Source organism: Quercus suber, unplaced genomic scaffold, assembly GCF_002906115.3.
Source record: "Quercus suber isolate HL8 unplaced genomic scaffold, Cork oak 2.0 scaffold_146, whole genome shotgun sequence".
Taxonomy (NCBI): domain Eukaryota; kingdom Viridiplantae; phylum Streptophyta; class Magnoliopsida; order Fagales; family Fagaceae; genus Quercus; species Quercus suber.
Window position 1 is genome coordinate 1,230,839 of NW_027069607.1, and position 22,736 is coordinate 1,253,574.

A 22,736-nucleotide genomic window follows, 5' to 3' on the forward strand; every position below is an offset into this window, starting at 1 on the left:
GGTGATTAGCCTAAGAATTTGAGAAAGAGAAGAATTTTTTCATTGATAATAGTAACTAAATACAATGTCTCCAATTACACATAATCTGATATGCTGAACTAAAAAATAAAAAAATAAAGAATTACATTTGAAGAATAATCTACTAACAAGCAGACAACTCTTCCTAAATGATAGGAGCCTTAATTTGATAAGCCTATCAATAAACTAAAACTAATCCACCCAAATCTCTTTCTTCAATTTGATAACCCAGCCAGCAGATTGTTCTACACTCCAAGACTAAATGAGTAGAAGCAATACTCCTTTGACAGCACCTCTAGGCAACATTGTCAAGTTTCTTTGCATCGTCCTGAAATGGAAGATCAAAGAATTAACTCTGTAGCCCATAACAAATGACAAAATGAGCCAAACCAATAAAGGTAAAACAAATGAGCTCATGTAAAAAAATCTACAGCTTCTAAATATAAGGCATTTCCAGTGAAAAAAAAGTTAAGTCTACAAACACTCGTGACGACTATGTCTCAATATAACATCATATCCAAAAGAAACAAGATTTGCCAATGGCATAAAATGCACCTTTATTCCAAAGTATGGAGAGACAAGTTCCAGTGAAAAAAAGATTGGTGCACCAAAGATCTTACTACAACTTGTATCCAAATAATTTCAATAGCGTATTGTACTTCCAAAGGCAAAAATAAATTCAAGAACTTTACAAAAGAAGATACAGAGCAATTAGACAATAAATATGAAAATTATGTAACCAAATTAAATATTCATTGCAAATCTACTTGATTGTTGATATAGGTATTATCAAACTCCAACGAAATTTCTAAAAGTAGCCCTTGCACCTTCTACAGAAACAACATAGCAATTAATCAAGTAAACATCAGAATTCATTACCACCAACTATTGAACTATGCACCATACCTTCAAACTACCTTCATCAGTAAACTCAACAAAGGAAAAACAAATTATGGGATTTGGGTCATCACATATACAACAGTCAACAACCTTCACACCAAAAAATGAACTTCTTCAAGACCAAATTTCAATTACCGTATCAGCAAAGCATTTATTTTAAAATTGACAAACATAGCAGCAAGTTGTTTGCCAATGGACATAGGGAGCACCAATGGAAGTATTTTTTTTTTTTTTTTTTTTAGCAAGGGCCAAAAAAGAAAATTAATTAAAGAAGGGAAAATCTTTGACAATGAAATCAAAAAAGGAGGGAGAAAAAAATTGATAATCAAAATGTCTAGATCTAATCACGTTTGGGGTTGGCTTTAGAATAAAGGTGAAACTTACAGTATTTCATTTGTTAGATTGATCTGTTTCAGATGCATAATCAAAGCATATTCCAAAAATACAAAGAAAAAAAATAAGATAATACAGTACATAAAAACAGAGAACACGTCTTACCCAAGAGTGGGTCTCTCCTTCGAGCTATAGGAATGAAACCAAAACACTAGATCAGTAAAAATGAAAGGCTATTTTTCAGCAAATTATGGATCATAACTGATAGTATCAAAGGTGAATTTTTTTGGCAAAATCAAACAAACCCAATTCAAAAAAATTAAGATAAGATCAAAACAAATACTCTCCAGATAATAAAAATCCAAACAACAAGATCCCCCAACCATTTTTTAAAAAAAAATTTCCCGAAGTACCGATTAGAGAGACATAGGAAATTTACCGGAACCACCACCGGAATTGGTGGAGCGGAACGCGGTGGCTGCTAGCTGTAGCCATGGAGATTGAGCCATGGAGTCTTAGAGAAAGATCTGATGGAAGAGAGAGGGAGAGAGAGTTTTTTGAAATTTGAGGAAGCTGAAGGGCGTAGAGAAAGAGTAAAGAAATGGATGAAAGTGGTGTCACGTGAATTGATGACGTGGCTCTATTATGTGTCACATTTATATCCATTAGATTAAAGTAAGGGCTGAGATTGAAACTATTGCACACCATGCAATACCCTAGGTATTGCACGGGATATGGATCCTACTGTCCGTCGTCATTGGCAGGAAATTTTCAACTTAATAGACACAAGAATTCTATGACTTTAATGTCGAATGCCACATGCCGATACCTCCGTTAATAAATGTAAGATGTCTTCCATATATCATGGAGCTGTGTAAAGTGGTCAGCGATTCTGGTGGTGGTGATGTAACGTTTTGGTTGATGGCAGGAGTTACTGTTCAGTCTGATATAAATTATAAAGCCAAATTGCAATCCAAGGTTACACAAATATGACCAAGTGATGATATATAAGAACAATGTTGAACTCTCATAAACTGCTCACATGGGAAGAAGGGCATTCTGACATGAAAAAAAAAAGGACCTTGAGCTCAAATTTCAAATAAATTTTTTTCCCACCAGTTAGAAGGATACTTCAATACAAAATTATATTGCAATTAATTGAATTGATACATATCGAGTAAATATTTAATGATTGAATACCTATTCTTTTATGAACAAAGGAAAATTGTAATATCTTTTGTATAATGAAATCCCAAATGGAAGGGTAATCCCTGATTGCCAAATCATTGCACTGAGATATCAAGGCAGGGTTTCTAGCTCGCTATACATTGTGCTCATTAGAAACAAGTAACTTCTCTTCCTCCTCGTCAAGTCTTTTTCTGAGAGCTGAATGTTTGTCTTGGAGTTCATTTTATTCCATTCATTCTCTACACGAAAAAAAACCCATTGGAAGCGCCGGAAAATCTCAGGGCAGCAACTGCAAACACCGTAAGGTAATTATGGCGAAGATGGGCAGAGAGCTTGTATGTCCATGCCCAACGCAATACAAGATTGCTTCCCATTACCCAAAAATAAACCTGCAATCCAAAATACATATACAATTACGTCATGGAACCAAGTATTACAACCTAGACCAATCACTGAACCAGTAAGAAGAGGTCATTTTGATCAGTGCGCTAATCAAGAAATATTTACATTAAACTTTCTTAGCTTTCTGAAGAATTTTTAAGGTGGCAGTGGAGAGCCAGTCCCAACAATTAATTCAGGTCACATAGTATTGTACAGTTCAGACCAGTTCACTCTAGCTTTTTTGCCAGGGGGAATTCTCCTTGTTGGTTCAGCTAGACAGGCCAATATCATAAAGACATGACTCAAATACTACAATAAAATAAGCATAGCCTTACCCATTTTCGTCCATATAGCAGGTGTGAGAAGATGTGTGGTTTGCTGAACTTGAATATCCGAGTGAAGCTACTGGCAAAAAGAAAGGGATATTTATAGGCACTTCACCAAATAATATTCAAGAGAATCAAGACGTAACTTCTAAAACAGTGTTATCTGTGTTCTTATATGGACAGGATCACAAAACAGTTCAAGCACGAATATCAAACAAGCACACCTAAAAGAACTGTAAAGTTATTTGAAAATTCACTTTCCAATCAAGTAACTTGCAACTTTATAATACTGCTCCAAGTCTTTTCTTCTTCTTTTTTCCGCCTAATTCTACTATATAACTTCACAATTTATCTCCAACACCCTCAACATAAACTTTTTTTTTGACAGGTAAACATAAACATGTGCAACAACTAAATTCAAAATCACGGGCATGAGTTTTTATGCAGTGATACTATGACCTCCAAGATTTATGGAAACTGTATAGACTAGCAAGGGCCAGGAAACATGCTCACTTGTGCCCACAAAATTGAGAACTCAACTACTTTAGATTTCACATGCAAGGGCTATACAGTAAAAGCCAGCCGGAAAAGGATTTAATGTGTAAGCATTTTACGAAGGTTAATACCAAATAAATACAAAATCAAAGGGGTATGTTTAATTATGATGTGATATTGTGAAGATATAAACATTTGACATACCTCCAGTCCCAATCGCGGGTAACATCCCAGTAGAATGAGTACAAAGAGTTCAAAATACCAGAGATGAGCCAGAGAGGCCGATAAAAGTTTGTCCACCTATCAGGGAAGACATGATATTTAAGGGCTGATAGAAAAATCACTGGCACTGCGGTCGAATATTTTAAAGCTGAAACCATAAGCAAACAAAGTTACTATGATCTTGTAGCAATTAAGAGTAAAATATAAATGCTAAATGACTAGATGCAGAAATCACTAATTGAAACATAAACGAGCAATATAATGGATAACCCAACATTGCAATGTTCTAAACAGATGAGACAACATAAATGAGAATAATCCTGAGATTTTACCATTCAGAAGGGTTGTTTTCTCCCCAGTATCCTTGTATTGTCGAAGACATTGGAAGAAACGAAAAAGATATGGTAAAACAAGAACAAAAGGAATTGCAAGGGAATGACTGCCACAAACAGAATCAGCTTCAAACCATGCAATAGTGGCAACCTGCTTGAATTTAGAAAAGATTTCTTAACAAACGAGAAGTGAAGCATCAATTTATATCAAACCACTTTTAATAAAAACAAGTGTAACTTGTAATAAGCATAATTTAAACTAAAAGGAAAAGCAACAGGCTCCACTAGAAATTTAGCAGCAAAGAGGCCAATGACCTGGGGTAATCAAGGTTCTGGCAGAGGATTTTACATTGTACATTGTTCTCCCTTAACTGGTTTCCGCACATCACTAACCTCTCTCATCAATATAACAATGTATCAGTTTGTACCAATTTTCTCACTGAATATCTCATGTGTGATTAATTAAGTTTCAGAGTTTTCTGCGTGCATCTTTTCATCCACCATAAATTTCTAGAAAATTGAGAAAAAAAAATATATATTAAGAGGTTCTGTTTATATACTTTCTCTGTACTCAACTTCAGTTAGCTTTATCACGTTTCCCAGCAATATGGTATAGGCTACACCTCTCCATTCCACTCTATCAATTTGAAATGTGTTACAGTTTTGTACTAAAGGGAAAACAAACACCTTTTTCAAGTGAATCAATCTGGTTACACCAACAAAAAGTTTTGATATGTGTGTACCTAAGATAAAAACATAAAATAAGAAACATATAATGAGATTATCTAATTAACATTTGAAATTAAAGAAACCAGTGATAGAAGTAACAACCATGGGTNAGATGCAGAAATCACTAATTGAAACATAAACGAGCAATATAATGGATAACCCAACATTGCAATGTTCTAAACAGATGAGACAACATAAATGAGAATAATCCTGAGATTTTACCATTCAGAAGGGTTGTTTTCTCCCCAGTATCCTTGTATTGTCGAAGACATTGGAAGAAACGAAAAAGATATGGTAAAACAAGAACAAAAGGAATTGCAAGGGAATGACTGCCACAAACAGAATCAGCTTCAAACCATGCAATAGTGGCAACCTGCTTGAATTTAGAAAAGATTTCTTAACAAACGAGAAGTGAAGCATCAATTTATATCAAACCACTTTTAATAAAAACAAGTGTAACTTGTAATAAGCATAATTTAAACTAAAAGGAAAAGCAACAGGCTCCACTAGAAATTTAGCAGCAAAGAGGCCAATGACCTGGGGTAATCAAGGTTCTGGCAGAGGATTTTACATTGTACATTGTTCTCCCTTAACTGGTTTCCGCACATCACTAACCTCTCTCATCAATATAACAATGTATCAGTTTGTACCAATTTTCTCACTGAATATCTCATGTGTGATTAATTAAGTTTCAGAGTTTTCTGCGTGCATCTTTTCATCCACCATAAATTTCTAGAAAATTGAGAAAAAAAATATATATTAAGAGGTTCTGTTTATATACTTTCTCTGTACTCAACTTCAGTTAGCTTTATCACGTTTCCCAGCAATATGGTATAGGCTACACCTCTCCATTCCACTCTATCAATTTGAAATGTGTTACAGTTTTGTACTAAAGGGAAAACAAACACCTTTTTCAAGTGAATCAATCTGGTTACACCAACAAAAAGTTTTGATATGTGTGTACCTAAGATAAAAACATAAAATAAGAAACATATAATGAGATTATCTAATTAACATTTGAAATTAAAAGAACCAGTGATAGAAGTAACAACCATGGGTTTCAATCAGGCGCAAAAAGATGACAATTTTATGACAACAAAATATTATATATTAAAAAAAAAAAGGAAAAAAAAAAAAAAAGAGAGAGAGAAGAGAGAGATGATTAGGGTAAATCTGTTAATATGCATAAAGCCCATCTCAACAACAAAACACTGACCTGTCGATGGACCATTCGACATACCGAACGCTCCAAATCTGAGAAGACCTGCACAAGAAGTGACAAGTACAAGCACAATGAAAAGGTATTGTGGCAAGTATATATCTTAAGATAGTTCTATCATTTTTATGTATATCTGAAGATAGATAAACAATTTCCTCATTCTCACTCTCAAGAAAAGGTTAAACCTAGGTAGAATGTAATCCCATATTTACCCCTATCCTATACTCCACTGAAATAATGAACACATACATGTGTAGGCACATAAAATATGTGTATATTTATTATATTTAAGAAACCAATATAATCTTATTTGAAATGAAAATTATGTTATTGAAATATAAAACCATACAAGTGCATGGGATTTGACCTGGAAAATGGTTAAAGTAGACAAAGTGATGCATACCTTTGCCATGGAGGTCAAGATATCAGCCACAAAAAAATCAGAGAATGATATAGCCTGAGTTCACCAAACAAACATCAAATATTAACTACAGCACACTAGGAAAATAAGAAAATGTTTAAGCCACAAAAAGAACCCATAAATTCCTCTCCTAGGCATTGTATGAAAATAAGAAAATGGATGAGGGGTGCCAAAGTGCTTCATATGAAAAAGGCAGGTTGTGGGTTAGTTTGATTCCCAGACTCTTGTGTTTCCAATGATAAGTTATATGATATTCTAGCATCAATGACCACACAAACCACAGTACCCATGCTGTTAAGGTTGTGGGGTTTTGTCCTGCCAGGATTTGTCACCTCAATATAGTAGTCATCTGTTTACCATGTGTAGGTTTCATTCGAGTATATTTGCACTAAAACTATGTTGGCTAACTCTTTACTTGACTATTTGACAAACAAAAGAAACATGAAAAGAAAATGAGTAATTTTATACATGATCACTGGAGTGCATTTTAATGACAGTACATACTTCCTTCCTTTTTTAGGTAAGAACATTTTTTTTTAATGGGAAATTTACCCACTCACCTTCACCTAGCACTTACAAGGGGAGGAGGTGCCAGTTGAGCTAATGCTCATTGGCAAGTAAGAATAATTTTATTAAGGAAAGACTACTTCATGAACAAAGACCACAAAGAAGCCTTAAGAATTACAAAGAAAGAACTGCATAGTTCTTTCTTTGTAATTCTTAAGGCTTCTTTGTGTTCTTTGTTCATGAAGTAGTCTAGAGAGCAGATTCTTTCTATTAGGCTGGTTTTGACTTGTTTTCAAGCTTTTACTGGTTTGAAGGTGAATGTGGGGAAAAGTGAAATTGTCCCTATTGGGGAGGTGAGTAACATTCAAACTTTGGCAAATATTCTTCAATGCAGGGTGGGCAGTTTGCCTATGCTTTACTTGGGTATGCCATTGGCAACCTTGTATAAAACAGCCTCTATTTGGAATCTGATCCTTGAGAGGATGGAAAAGACGCTTTCTGGCTGGAAGCGGCTTTATTTGTCTAAGGGTGGTAGACTCACTTTGCTGAAAAGTACCCTTTCAAGCCTTCCGACTTATTACCTTTCCCTTTTTACGATCCCTAAAGCTATTGCTACTAGATTGGAACGCATTCAGAGGAACTTCTTGTGGGGTTCCTTTGGTGGCTTGGGAAAAGGTTTGCCTACCGCGCGAGTTGGGTGGGTTGGGAATTTGGAATTTGGCGTCTTTTAATCAAGCCCTACTTGGTAAATGGCTCTGGAGGTTTGGTCATGAAACCACTCATCTGTGGCGAAGGGTCATAGTCATGAAATATGGGGAGGAAAAAGGGGTTGGTGCACTAGAGCTAGTAGAAGGGCTCATGGCTGTGGGTTATGGCGGAGTATTAGTGAAGGGTGGGATACTTTCGCTAAGCATTTCTCTTTTGTGGTGGGGGATGTTTCTCGTATTCTTTTTTGGCAGGATAAGTGGACCGGGCATGTTCCTCTTAAAATTCTTTATCCTCAGTTATTTTTGTGCTCAACCAATAAGGAGGCTTGTATTTCTGAAGTGTTAAGCCCTCCAATGGGTGATAATGACAGAGTGTGGAGTTTAAGATTTTATAGGGAATTCAATGATTGGGAGTTAGCGGCTTCCTACTCCCTTCTTCATTTCATCCAAACCTGTATCCCTAGGGGTGAAGGGTGTGACAGGCTTTGTTGGGATCTTAATGGAAGTGGGAAGTTCAATATTCGGTCTTTTTATCATAAGATTCAAACTGCAACTCCTTCCACTTTCCCTTAGAAGGGCATCTGGAAAGCTAAGGTTCTTAAAAGGGTGGCTTTTTTCATGTGGACAACAGCACATGGTCAAATTCTTACCTTGGATAACCTTATGTTTCGTGGTCGCCCGTTGGCGAATCATTGTTGTATGTGTTGTTGTAATACGGAATCTGTAGATCACTTATTACTTTTTTGTCCGATGGCTCATTCTTTGTGAATGTATATGCTTCGGCTGTTTGGGATCAATTGGGTCATGTCAGGTTCAGTGGTAGACTTATTATTTTGTTGGTATAATTGGAGTGGGAAGCATAGTTCTAATATTTGGAATTTGGTTCCAGGCTGTTTATTGTGGACCATTTGGACCGAACAAAATCGGCAGTCTTTTAAGGATGAGGGGAAAACTATGGTTCAGTTATTACAGCTTTGCCAACAGACCCTTTTTGATTGTTCTCGTTGTTGGGTTTTCTCGGATTGTTTTACCCTTATGGATTTTCTTTCATCTATTAGAATAGATTAGGAGCTGCTTCTGTCTTTTTGTTTCTTTTTTCCTTCATTCACTATCGTGAACTCCTTTGTATTTTTCTTGCTTTTCTTTTATTAATAATATTCTCTTCTTACTTATAAAATAAAAAAATAAATAAAATATAAATAAAAAAAGAAAGAACTATCTACAAAAAGGCAATGACTCTAAAGTCGTCACAATGGAATCACTATTCGTAATACCCAATGCGCGAGACCAATCGAATAAGGAACTAACAAAAGTTGCAAGCAATTGATTCCCTATACTTTCCCCATCTTCGAATGTATGCTGATTGTGTTCCCTCCATATGGTCCACATCAAACATAATGGAATAATATTCCAAATATCTGACAAATGATTACCCATCCAATTTCTCCAACCAAACATAAGTTCAATCAACTTTTCTGATAAAACCTAGAGCTTCATAAAGCAAAGGCAGCAGTGCAATGTATCAATAGATGATCCACCATCTCCCCATTACACTAGCACATGCAACACCAACCTACTATATACCCCTCTTAATGAGATTATCACAAGTGAGTATCTTTCCCCATGCTACCATCCAAATGAAAAAGGAGATCCTTTGCAGGACCTTAACACCCCAAATGCCTTTCCAAGGGAAGGGTACGGCTTTTAGCCCCTAAGAGCATTTTAGAAAGAGTGAACATCAAATCCTCCTCACTCTTCTTTAGCCTCCAACTCACTTGATCACTATTAGGGATATGGGAATCTAGAAGATGGAGAAATGAGGCCACCAAATAACTCCCAATCATTAAAATCCTGAAGGAATCGAACATCCCAACTCCTATCCCCACACACCTTCCCCCCAGGGGTCTACCTCACCAACAAAGACTCCATTGAACCTTCTTTATCGGTGGAACAATCATATAGGATAGGAAAAGCCACCCTCAAAGGCTGATCACACCAAGTGTGATGCCAAAACTGGATCCAATTACCCAAGTCATCATCAAAATGTACTGTAAAAGCCTATTTCATCTCATCCTAAGGATCTTCCACAAATCACATCCATGAGAGTTACATGTTTTGTACTCTAACCTGCCCAATCTTCTCCGAACTTCATAACCACTACATGCCTCCATAAGCGTGTATCCTCTGCCACAAAACGCCAATGCTATTTCCCCAACAGAGCTTGATTGAAGGTTGTAAGTTTCCTAATGCCCTTGCCTCCATTAGCAATAAGAGTAAAAACCTAATCCCATCCCACCACATGATGTTTAAACTCATCTCCCAAACCACCCCACAAGAAATTCCTTAGTAATTTCTCAATCCTAGTTGCCACATTAGTAAGGATAGTGAAAAAGGATAAATAATACGTAGTTAAGCTCAATTATGTACTCTTCAATAATGTCAAGCTTCTCCAATATAGGGTTCCATATTGACTTTGAATTAAAAGAAGCCCCTAACAGCATACCAATATAAGTCATTGGCAAACAGTTATCAGCAAGATCAGTCTTGCTCTCAACCACACCCACCCAACCATCTCACTCTTACTCAAATTGGCTTTTAGGACTATCACCACCACAAACAAGTAAGCACCATTTGAATCTAGAGAATCTGGTCAATTTTGCATCACAGAAAAGGACTGTATCATCAGCAAATAGTAGGTGTGAGACAACCAACCCATCTCCTATTGCATTACCTACCTTGAATCCCTTAAGAAGGCTTCCCTTCTCCATTCTCTTCAGCATCCTACTCAGAACTTCCATAAGGACCATAACCGAAAGGAAAAGGAAAGGGGATAAAGGATCCCACTAATTACATAAAGGCACTACTCCATAAAGTCACTAATCCTCTTAACACAAAATATCAAGTCAAAAAGTAAAAGTTTGCAAGAGTTATCATATTGAAGGAAAAAAATGTGAAGAATAACCTAATTTTTGTACTTGCTGTTAATTTCCCTTTAGAGGGTCATGGTCCCTCAATCAGCAATAACACACATGGGAACTCAAAAGACTATAGATATATAAATTTTTGTTGATCTACATATTCTTTCAAAAGCTCTACTAAACAAAAGGCTTGAAACTATTCATCAATATGTAGAAAATACACAAACATCCTAGAAAGAGGAGAATAATATAACCCAAAAAAAAAAACACTTGCCTGTAGTGGGAGAACGATTCGCCAAAGAGTTCTTAACAAGTAATAGCGGGATGATAAATAAAAAATATCAAATGGGAATATCAATATCATCACAACAGCACAATATAAGAGCACCTGCAGAGGAGTGCCATTAAAAGTTAGTACAATTGTAACAATTTCAATGTAATAGTAAAGTTATAACAAAAGATGAAGATCAACTGCTTGTCAATGAGATATTCAATATGGTATGAATATATTATGAAAATAAAGTAGTCCTTGTTATATACAATGCATGAACACTAAAACTAGACTAAACAAAAAAACAAAAACAAAAAAAGAAAAAAAGAAAAGAAAAAGAAAAGAAAAGTAGAAGGAATCATTTATGGCATTATGCCTGGCAGGTTAGATCATCCAATCAGAGTTTGCTTTCTAACATAGATGAACTAATATTCAACAGTATGATCATTTCCTATGCAGAATCATATTAAAATCCAATAAATGCATGAAACAATACACCATATATAAAAGTTTTCAACATAATATTTGATTACCAGAAGGCCTCAATAAAGAATTCTAGGAAGTAAAGCACCCGATATAAAAATTACTTACTCCATCCTCCTCAATGCACATATAATCGACCCTAGAATAAAGCTCAGATATAATTAACTTTTCACCACTCTAATGTGTGAGACATTTCAATACATCTATGAAGCTTCTGCTACCATGAGAAAATACGTTCAACATCTTTACCAAATATTACAATCAGGTTTTTACAGAGAAAAAGAGATTATTGGAATGAAATAATTAAACAAAATAGTCTGTCAATAATTTATAAGAGTGGATGCATCTATTACACTGGTTGTGATGCAGCCAAAGGTACTTCTCCATGAGAATAAAGATACAGATATGCTGTCATGCTAGTTGGGACAATAATAGTCATCCATGTGGCACACTGCAAATATCAAAAAGGATGGCATTGGTTATTCTAGAAACATATAATACACAATACTAATATAAATAAATAAATATTGAATATAGATGAAGATAGAAGATAGAAAATGTCTAAGAACCTGCAATACATGAAAATTACAGAGAAAAGTCAAATCTGACAAAAGAGAAGTATAAGAGGACTGTTAATAGATGTTTGTTTTAAACCACAATAACAAGAATAATAATAATAGGAAAAAAAAAATTGGCCTAATGATCAGAAATAGAATTTTCCAAAGTACTTTATCAAAAACCCAAAACTCACAAATCCGGAAATCCCAGAATTACCCATCAAAACAGATGGTCATGGCTATTCTAGAAACATATACACAATTCTAATACAAATAAAGAAATAAATACACACACTGTATTTAATAAGGTTTAAAAGAAGAGAAGGACTATATAAATTATTTAAAGGATTGCATATTGAACATCTTTCATGTAAATGTGTAAACCCACACTACTCTATAATGAGAAACAAAAAATTAGCAAAAAAGTCAAAGATCCCCTGGCTTCTTGGATAATTCTTGCTTTCCTAGTTATTAATTTATTATTAACAGTAAGGCTGAGTCAATGTTGGACCCTGAGTTTAATTTATTATAGTTTTCTCCTAGTTTCTTACAGTTCCAAAATTGTGTTAAGACAGTTGCAAATAAATACAATAAGGAAAGTCACTAATGCTTAGATGAGTCCCTGTGCTCCGATGATGAAGTGGCCTTGCATCGTGACATTCAACGGATCATCCATGAGCACACAGACAACGTCATCAAGAAATGGGGGAATTCTGAGCAATGGGTTCTTGAATTACGTGATGGGAAGAGGGTGGCTGTCCCGATCCAAATTTCTTTACCGCCGGGAGATGTCGTTTTTGGAGTGGATGACTCAGACTAGTGGCCGACAGTACTGAGTGTGTCAGCGGAATGTAAGGAGCCAAATCTAGAATTGAATAAAAGGGCTGAAGTTATTATGGAGGATTGGGTTTCAGACTTTTGCTCCAAGGATGCTTCTCAATTTTCTGATTCTTCGCCACCTCTTAATGTCGAACCACTGGCTATCTCTTTGCCTATGGGCGTCATGGATATTTCTGAAGGGTTAGCAACTCAGAATGAGGAGAGTTTGCTGGGTAAGGACAACTTCTCAGAATGGTTTCAGGAAAAGTTCAGTGGCTTTGATGATTTTCTTGGGACATCCCTCAAAGGTTTGGAAGAGCCAACAACCAATTTCCTGTTGGCTGTTGAAACTAAGTTACAAAAGAGGGCCATTAAGGAACAAACTGAAAAAGCCCTGAAGAGCTCAGCTCAGGGAGGAAAGGAATAAGGGAATTGCGGGGTTTATTTAGCTCTGTCAATTATGGTCCAGCTTCTCCAAGACGCATTGGTAATGGTAAGGATAGAGCTCTACTTACTCTCCAATGAATTTGAAAATTTTATCTTGGAATATTAAAGGGTTGAACAAGAAGAAAAAACGGCTCAGGGTTTGTAATTTTCTATGTTCTTGGAAGGCAGATATCGTTTGTTTGCAAGAGACAAAGTTGGAATGGGTTACAAGAGGAATTGTTAGAAGTATTTGGAGTTGTCCTTACATAGATTGGCTTTATTTGGGTTCTGAGGGTGCTTTTGGTGGTATTTTGCTCATGTGGAATAGAAGGGTGGTTGAAAAGATAGAGGAAGCAGTGGGGTTTTATTCGATTTCATGTAGCTTCAAAAATGCCAGTGACCAATTTGAGTGGGCTTTCTCAGGTACCTATGGTCCAAATTTGAACAGGAATCGTCTATTCATGTGGGAAGAATTGGCAGGCTTGAACAGTTGGTGGAATTTGCCTTGGTGCCTGGGAGGAGACTTTAATGTCATCCGCTTTCCTTCGGAGAGGTTAGGGGCAGGAAGATTTACTCGCTGCATGTATGATTTTTCGGATTTTATATCTCATCATGGGCTTATGGACAATCCTTTGGAGGGAGGCCTATACACTTGGTCTAACTCCACCTCAGCATCTAGAATTGACCGGTTTCTACTCTCTCCAGACCTGGCAGACTATCTCTCTCATTTCTCCCAAAAAAGGCTTCCTAGAGTGTTATTCGATCACTTCCCAATTCTTTTGGAGAGTGGGAGTCATCGCAAAGGGCGTATTCCTTTTCGTTTTGAGAACATGTGGTTGAAGGCGGAGGGGTTTTTAGATAAGGTGAAGGCTTGGTGGGAAAATTACCATTTTCAAGGGACTCCTAGTTTCATTCTGGCCAAGAAGTTGACTGCCCTAAAAGCGGATCTTAAGAAGTGGAACAAAACAGATTTTGGCAATATCACAGCCAAGAAACAGCATTTATGGAGCAAGTTGAATGCTCTAGATGTAAAAGAGGACTTTCAACCTCTAATTGAAGAGGAGAAATTGGAAAAAGCAACTTTTCGCGCCGATCTTGAAAAGGCAGCCTTATTAGAGGAGACTAGCTGGAGACAAAATTCCAGAATGCTGTTTTTAAAGGAAGACGACTCCAATACAAGGTTTTTTCATAGGATGGCTAATTCTAATAGAAGGAATAATTGTATTGAAAATCTTATGATTGATGGGGCCTTGTCTTCCAATTAGGATAGGATTTCTGATCATATTGTTCATTTCTATATGAACCTTTACTCTGAGCAGCAAGAGGAGCATCCTTTACAGGATGTTTTGGATTTTCCATGGATTTCTGGGGATAATGTGGACTGGTTAGAGAGACCTTTCGAAGAGACTGAGATTTTTGAAGTCATCAAGGAGTTTAATGGGGACAAATATCCTGGGCCTAACGGTTTTTCGATGGCTTTCTTTCAAGCCTGCTAGGGGATTCTCAAACCAAACATCATGGCTGTGTTCCACCATTTCCATGATACTGGTCAGTTTGAAAAAAGCTTGAATGCAACCTTCATTGCTCTCATTCCAAAAAAAGCTGCTGCAGTGGAGGTAAAAGACTTTCGGCCTATCAGTCTTGTTGGGGGGGTTTATAAAATTCTTGTTAAAGTTTTGGCGTCTCGTCTTCGCATGGTTTTAGGAGAGATCATCTCAGCTCCCCAGAACACCTTTGTTCTAAATAGGCAGATTCTTGATTCCGTTCTTATTGCTAATGAATGTCTTGATAGTAGATTGAAGTCTGGTCGCCAGGATTGTTATGTAAATTAGATATTGAAAAAGCCTTTGACCACGTGAATTGGGGACTTCTTTCTAACTTGCTTGAGCGTTGTGGTTTTTCTAATAAGTGGAGGCAATGGATTTCTTTTTGTATATCAACGGTTTGCTTTTCCATCCTCATTAATGGTACTCCCCATGGGTTTTTTGGAAGTTCTAGGGGGTTGCGGCAAGGTGATCCTTTGTCCCCCTTATTATTTGTGTTGATTATGGAAGCAGCCGGTAGAATGTTGGATAAGGCTGTTCATGAGGGTCGTTTGTCAGGCTTTAGCGTAGGTGCTTCCTCTGGAAGATCTTTGATGATTTCCCATCTTCTTTTCGCTGATGATACTCTAATTTTTTGTGATGCTAATATTGATCAAATTCTGATTCTCCGTATGGTGCTCATTTGGTTTGAGGCTGTGTCTGGTCTGAAGGTAAATTTGGGTAAGTCTGAGCTAGTGGCTATGGGGGCTGTTCATAACATGGATCTTTTGGTGGCTGTTTTAGGCTGCAAGCAAGGTTCTCTCCCAATGAAATACTTGGGTTTTCCTTTGGGGGCAAAATTTAAGGACAAGTCTATTTGGAATCCAATTCTAGAGAAGATGGAAAGAAAATTAGCAGGTTGGAAAAAATTATATCTTTCCAAGGGAGGTAGAGTCACTTTGATTAAAAGCACTCTCTCTAACCTTCCTACTTATTTTCTTTCCTTATTCCATATTCCTGCTTCTGTGGCCAACTGTATTGCTAGACTTCAGAGAGACTTTCTGTGGGGTGGCCTAGGAGACGAGCCCAAATTTCATTTGGTTAATTGGTCTACAGTATGTAATCCGCTCTTTTCAGGTAGGCTGGGGATTAGAAACCTGAGAACCTTCAATGTAGCTTTATTAGGAAGTGGTTATGGAGATTTGGGCAAGAAAGGGATGCTTTTTGGCGTCAAGTGATAGAGGTGAAGTATGGTTGTGATTGGGCGGTTGGTGTTCTAGCTCTTTCTCTGGTCCTTATGGAGTTAGTTTGTGGAAAAATATTAGAAGATGGTGGCACTCCTTATCTTGGTTTATTCGTATGAAATTGGAGATGGATCAAAAGTGCAGTTTTGGCTTGATCGTTGGTGTGGATCTTCTCCCCTCGCAGATCATTATCCTGATTTATATAGGATTTGTTGCAACAAAGAGGCAAGTGTAGCGGATCTTATGAGGTTCACCAATGGAGTACTCTACTGGGATCTTCAGTTCTGTAGGGAGGTGCATAACCGTGAATTGGAAGCTTTCAGGAGTTTCATCAATTCCATTAATTGCACCCTTGTAAGGGTCGGATGACTAGGAGTAAGATGAAGGATGGGGAATAAGAGATGTTGGCTCCTTGTAAGAGTAAGGGATTCACGGTCAGTGCTTACTACCATCTTCTAGTTGGCCATAGTGAGCAGTTTTTCCCTCGGAAAAGCATTTGGAAGCAAAAGATCCCCTCTAGAGTGGCTTTCTTTGTATGGACAGCAGCCTTGGGGAAATGTCTGACTATAGACAACTTAAGAAAAAGAAAGGTTTGCATTTTGGACTTGTGTTTCATGTGAAAGTGTAATAGTGAAACTATTGACCATCTTTTCCTTCATTGCCCGGTTGCTTTGGAGTTGTGGGATATGGTTTTTGGGTTATTTGGAGTTTGTTGGGCTATGCCTTTCTCTGTTGTTGGGCTTTTGGCATGCTGGCAAGGTCGTTTTGGTCGCCATCGTAATGGAGATCTTTGGATGGTTGTTCCTCATTGTTTGATGTGGTGTATTTGGAAGGAGAGAAATAGTAGGTGTTTTGAAGACAAGGAGCGTTCCATGCCTGATCTCAAGCTTCTTTTTTTTAGAACCTTACTTGATTGGTTTTCTGTGTGGAGAAACCATCCTTTTTCTTCTATTTTGGATTTTCTTGATTTTTGTAATGTTCGTTTTTGATTTGTTCACCCCTGTATACTGCCTGTGTACTTTGGTGTTCCTCTCTTTTTGATTTCAATGAATCTATTACTTAAAAAAAAAAAAAAAAAAAAGACATCTTGTTAAAACAAACTCATATTGCACAATTAAACTTATTCGTTTCTAATATAGGTCTTGTTCAACAACAACAACCAAGTCTTAGTCCCAAAATATAATTAGCCTCATGGATTTGGTAACCTAAGTCCTAAGGTATTTTGGAGCGTTTGCTAACTGAAGGAGGGTATTTTAGTAACTTCCGTATGGAATATTAAAGGAATCAAAAGATTCTGCTAGGTGTTAACTTTGATGGTAGGGGGGGTATTTGCTTATTTCCAGTAGTTAAGGGGGTGAATTGTTAATTTCCCAATAGAGAAAGGAGAAAGTCTAATTTACCCTTCAAACTATTTCCACATCCTATTGATGATAAATTGAAAAACATAAGATGTGTTAAAAGCTACAGGTTTATTTGGATGCCCTCGTCAACAAAAAGCGGGTGCCAAACCTGAAACTAAAATTTTAAAAATTGAAGAATCATATCCAAGAATGGAGATAGTTCACGTTGGGACACATTTCACATAGCATACTTATTATAATACCAGATGGCAAAAGAATTGGTAAAAACCATTAGGCTAATGAAAGAAAAATGACAGAGTCAATGCATTGGCTGTTTAATATGATACCTTCCAAATTTCTCGGTGAGTTAGATGATTTTGATCAAGATCAAAAATTTTTGCATAACTGACATTGGCTTGGGAAAAAACCCATAAATTAATTCCCCAAAGCCAAACCATCAAAGTCTGCAATATCAAAATTACAAGAAATGTGTTACCAAAAGGATAAACAATGTAAGAATATGAAAAGATACTCTACTCTCAATAAAATAAAATAACCAAAACTCACCACGAGTAGAAGAGGATTATAATACAAAAAAGCCTCATATAGAAATAAATCCCGTAAGTCCACACTCATTCTCATAACGGAATCCCATCCAATCTGTGACATTCACATATGCCAAAAAAGAACATTCTGACGATGTGAAATCCAAGATATTTCCACTAGTACTCCTATCAATAGAAAAAAATACAAAAATGGAACTAACCTTGCAACAACTGAAACCCCAGACAAAGAATAGTAGTACCTGGACACAATTTAAATTAGTATCTGATAATATATATGAAAATATGGAAAAGAAAACTGAACATAATAAAGCAGATTTCTGGGTAAAAATAAAAATGCAACTCATCAAGATTATTGTGCACACAGGAGACAAAGTAGAGACAGAATCATTTTATATCTATTTCTGATTTATTCTCAAAACAAGAGCAATTACCATACTATGAATTTGAAAATTCAATCTTTAGTTAAGTCAAACCACTTCATAATTATCCACATCAACAATTAAAATCAAACTGAAAAATAATTAGAAGGAATTTAATGGTATATAAACCAATGATACTATTCAAATAATGAAACCTTGAATCTCCATAATAAAATAGGCGATGGCATCATGGCGGCAGTGCTCATTGGTGTACTTGCACTCTTCAAATCATTTGTCTCCACTGAATGTGAGAAATCTTCCTCAACACCATTTTCCACCTCACCTGTAGCTGTGACATTCAACAAGTATAAGATGCACAAAAAAATCAACCATCAAGGTAATACAACAGGATTCATTGCAGTTTGACTCAAAACTATGGGGCCATTTGCCATGTCCACGATAAATTAATTTTTTGCAAGCAACATCTTAGTGTTGGTTTGGATTTTATAAGGACAAAAGTACAATTGTACCTAAAAAAGGCAAGGTTTTTAAAAGTTGTACATAAGAATATAAGCTAATAAGTTACCAAAAATAATAATAATCCACACACACATTTAATTTAATAATAATTTGCAATGTCACCCCGCCATCCAAATTAGTGTCAAATTTAAAAAAGAAATGGGCTGGGTAGCACTAATCTGTCAAAATTAACAGATTAGTTCTTGGTAATTTGCAATGTCCAGTCCGTTATAACTGAACAGTGGGGTGCACATTGCAAATTAATCTCAAATTAGGGTGTTAAATGTAAAAATTAATAGTTTATGGTAGAAATTGCAAATGAACCAGTTTAGGGTGTGGGTACCTACAAATGCAAGTAACCCTTCATTAAATATAAGGTAACAACTAAATGCTTATAACCCAAAGGCTTGTAAACCAACAGTACCAAGATCAAAAACGACTGGTCTGCTTCCAGACTTCCTTAAGTGTGGACTATTGCTAGGAGCAGTCACAAGACCTCCAAACATAGATAAAGCTAGCAGATAGAAAATTTCTTTGATAACTTAGCCTGCACTAGGAATCTGCAATAAGTGAAATTACAGAGAAAAGTCATATTTTACAAAAGCGAAGTATAAGAAGACTGTTAAAAGATGTTTACTTTAAAATGAAACAGACTATAAGGAACTTAGCTAAAACCCTAAAAAATGGGACACGCATAATTTAAAAAAAAAAAAATCTTTTTAAAGGTGATAATTAAGGTGTTATACTTGTAAAATATTGCACAATTTGATATGTAGTTGCTAATCTTTCCCCAGAACACATTCATCTTGGGGCCAGTTCTGAAGTTTCCAAAGAATACAAGAGATTCATAACACAAGTACAACAATGTAAGCTATTGAAATAGTGTGATTGATGTACCCAGAAAATTGTAACTCTACCAAATAAATTAATCAAGACACCATAAACTGAAACAAGATGTGAAGAACTCAACAATGAGAACACGCAATCTCAACAGCATTTTTGAAGGGCTAACTTAATAGCCTTTATTTATGAGAAACAAGATCCGGATGCACCCTAATTAGTAATTAAACGTGTAAACCAAACCATCCTAATCGAAATTCCCAACACAAAGTGTGTGTGTGTGTGTAACAACCCAATATGGCTTTAATCATTGACTTAATTATCTAACTACCCAAGCCAGAAGAAGCCCTATAGCACAGCCTCAAATTTGCATCACGCAAACAAAACCCCAATATGTTATTTCAAATATATTGATACAACAAGATCCACACACCCAATTTGTACAGTAAAAAGATTAATTCAGCTGAATTGAGAATCACAGCATATTCAAAGTAGATAACAGTAATAAGTTCCCTGCAACACATCTACATAATTTTATCGATTCATGGACTTCCGGGTTCTCTCTCTCTCTCTCTCCAACATAATGTACTTGGCAATTGACCAATCAACATAATTAACAAATGTTGTCAATCCAAAGCCATACAAAGTTGCAACAAACAATAGAAATGTCATAAAATCACTGCCTCCTGGACGTCAAAACTGCAATAACAAGAATTATAATTACAGGAAAAATATATATATATATATATATATATATATATATTTCTTTGTTTTGCGTTTGCCTTGATAGTCAGAAATAGAATCTTCCAAAGTACTTCATCACAAGCCAAAACTCACATATCCGACCATAATCCTAAAAACCCAGAATTACCCATCAAAACCCAGTTCCAAAAAACCAAACAGTATTATAAAACAACAAAAGAAAAAGAAACAAACACATAGATAACAAGTGGATCAGATCCGAAGAGACATACAGCGAAAGGCTTTGAATGATCAATTGGTCTGCATTACATATGGCTCGTCGCAATGCGAACCTTATTCTTCTACTGGGTCCGCTGGATCTCTCTCTCTCTCTCTCTCTGTGCTTGAGCTTTGGTGCAAAAGGTTGAGAGAGTGGTTTGAGTATTAAGGGGTTAAGTAGAGGGATAACCGTAATACAACAATAGTCTGAGGACCATTTTGCAAATTTAATCAGTTTGGGTTGGGAGGGCTGGAGGTTTCGGATTTGACTTCAAATTTAAGGCGTGCTTGGTTTCGCTGTCGGAAACGTGTTTTTGGGTTGAAACTTTTGAAAGTGAAAAACATCAAAGGGGTCTAATGTATTCCTTGAGCATTCATATTCCAAAATTCTATTACATCCTATTTTATCATTTTACAAAATTATTTTATTAATTATACTCTACTATTTTATAATACTCTCATCATCTTAACTTTTATTTTACAATACAACACATTAAAATAATATTTATACACAATAAAATAATATATCTCAAAATCCAAATAAAAACAAAAGAGATTAAATTCTATAAGGATGGTGTGTAAAACCTATGTTTTACACCATCCAATAAATGATTGTCATATTAGCATTTTATTTAAAATTTATTAAAATTCAATACATCCTGCCACACCTAATAACATCTCAATAGATTCCCAATTTGGTTGGATTTATATATAGGTATTAGAATTGATTGAGTGTGATTGTGTTTATTCTTAAATATGTCATAAGATGATGTGTCATGTTGGGATTGGAGGGGTAAAACATGGGTTTTACACCACGTCCTTATAGAATTTAATCTCAAAACAAAAACCCGATGAGAGAGAGAGGGAGGAATTGATAAAGTGAATAAAATATTAGTTTTTTTTTTTTTTTTAGAATTGAGCTACAATGCAGTTCTAAATGTAGAATTGCACTGTAGCACTATTGCAAATTTTTTTGCTATAGTTGGTTTTTACAAGTCCGAATGTGTGGGGGGTTTTGGGCTTTTATGTTAAATTTTTTCTACATATGGCATATGTCATTCCCAATGCGAATGCTTATCATTTGATCTCTTTAACATAAGTGTGATAGCCATTCAAAGTTCTCCTTGTTTACATATATCTTCAATTTGATAAAGAGATAAAGATGTCCTCCCATTTAAATCATCAAACTCACTCTTATTTTTAAGTTAGATGTGAATTATGCATTTATACAATACTAGTCTTTAAGCACACACGTAAGCGCGTGCTTAGAAGCTCTTCTATTTTTGTGAGTAAAAGTTAATAATTTTCATCTATTATAATGTAGAAATATATGTTTTTATTTTTCAAACAAATAAAAAATATAAACTTTAGAGATAAGAAGTAAATGTAATTTACTTTTTGAACATTTTAGAAAAAAAAATCCTAAATATTAGGAATTCTTTTTTTGAGTTCAAAATGAAATTTGTTATTTGACATTTATGACCTCATTTCTAAATGAAGTCACCCTTCATTAATGAGGGTCTTTTTGAACCACATAAAAGTCCAATTGAAAAGGGAAATCATTTTATATATAGTATAGATTTTGTTGATTTTGTATGGTTTATATTAGTTTTTAAAGATATTTGAATTTTTTAAATGTCATGTATCCTATATTTGAATCAATATCGAATGAAAGTAGATTATTTAAATGTGATTGATTCATGGGTCACAATTAGCTCAACTGATAAAGTCTGTTGTTGAACAAGAGATTTGTGGTTCAAACTCCTCGATACCAAAAATCAATTGGTGTCTTGGCTTTATGATAAAAATCAATTATTATGAAAAAAAAAAAAAAAAGACTAATTTCAAATTTTAATATATATATATATATATAGCTTTTTAAGCCAAAAGCCATTTCAAATTTAATTGAAGAAAATTATATAAAATTCAAAAGTCATAAAAATTATACAGTAAGTTTTTCTAAGTAATTGCAAGAACGAGACAAAGGTTAGGTTAGACTTAATTTACTCTTCTAAATTTTGATTTTTGATTTTTTTTTTTTTGGAGAAAATCTAAATTTTGTTAGTAGTTACTAGTTTGGACTCTCTCTCTCTCTCTCTCTCTCTCTCTCTCTCTATATATATATATATATAT

The 22,736-nt window shown here is 35.5% G+C and overlaps 1 protein-coding gene across 1 annotated transcript; it reads right to left on the bottom strand.

The window, feature by feature from the left end:
- Positions 1-2,318: 2,318 nt before the first annotated feature.
- LOC111996072 (uncharacterized) lies at positions 2,319-20,896 on the bottom strand. Its single transcript, XM_065777005.1, is given in 16 exon segments — positions 2,319-2,623; positions 2,626-2,720; positions 2,723-2,828; positions 3,156-3,225; positions 3,846-4,011; positions 5,147-5,297; positions 6,141-6,188; positions 6,547-6,600; positions 10,971-11,084; positions 11,806-11,901; positions 17,707-17,823; positions 17,927-18,019; positions 18,126-18,164; positions 18,500-18,633; positions 19,228-19,363; positions 20,618-20,896. Coding segments are annotated over 15 exon segments (1,416 nt in total). The 5' UTR covers positions 19,310-19,363; positions 20,618-20,896; the 3' UTR covers positions 2,319-2,572.
- Positions 20,897-22,736: the final 1,840 nt, after the last annotated feature.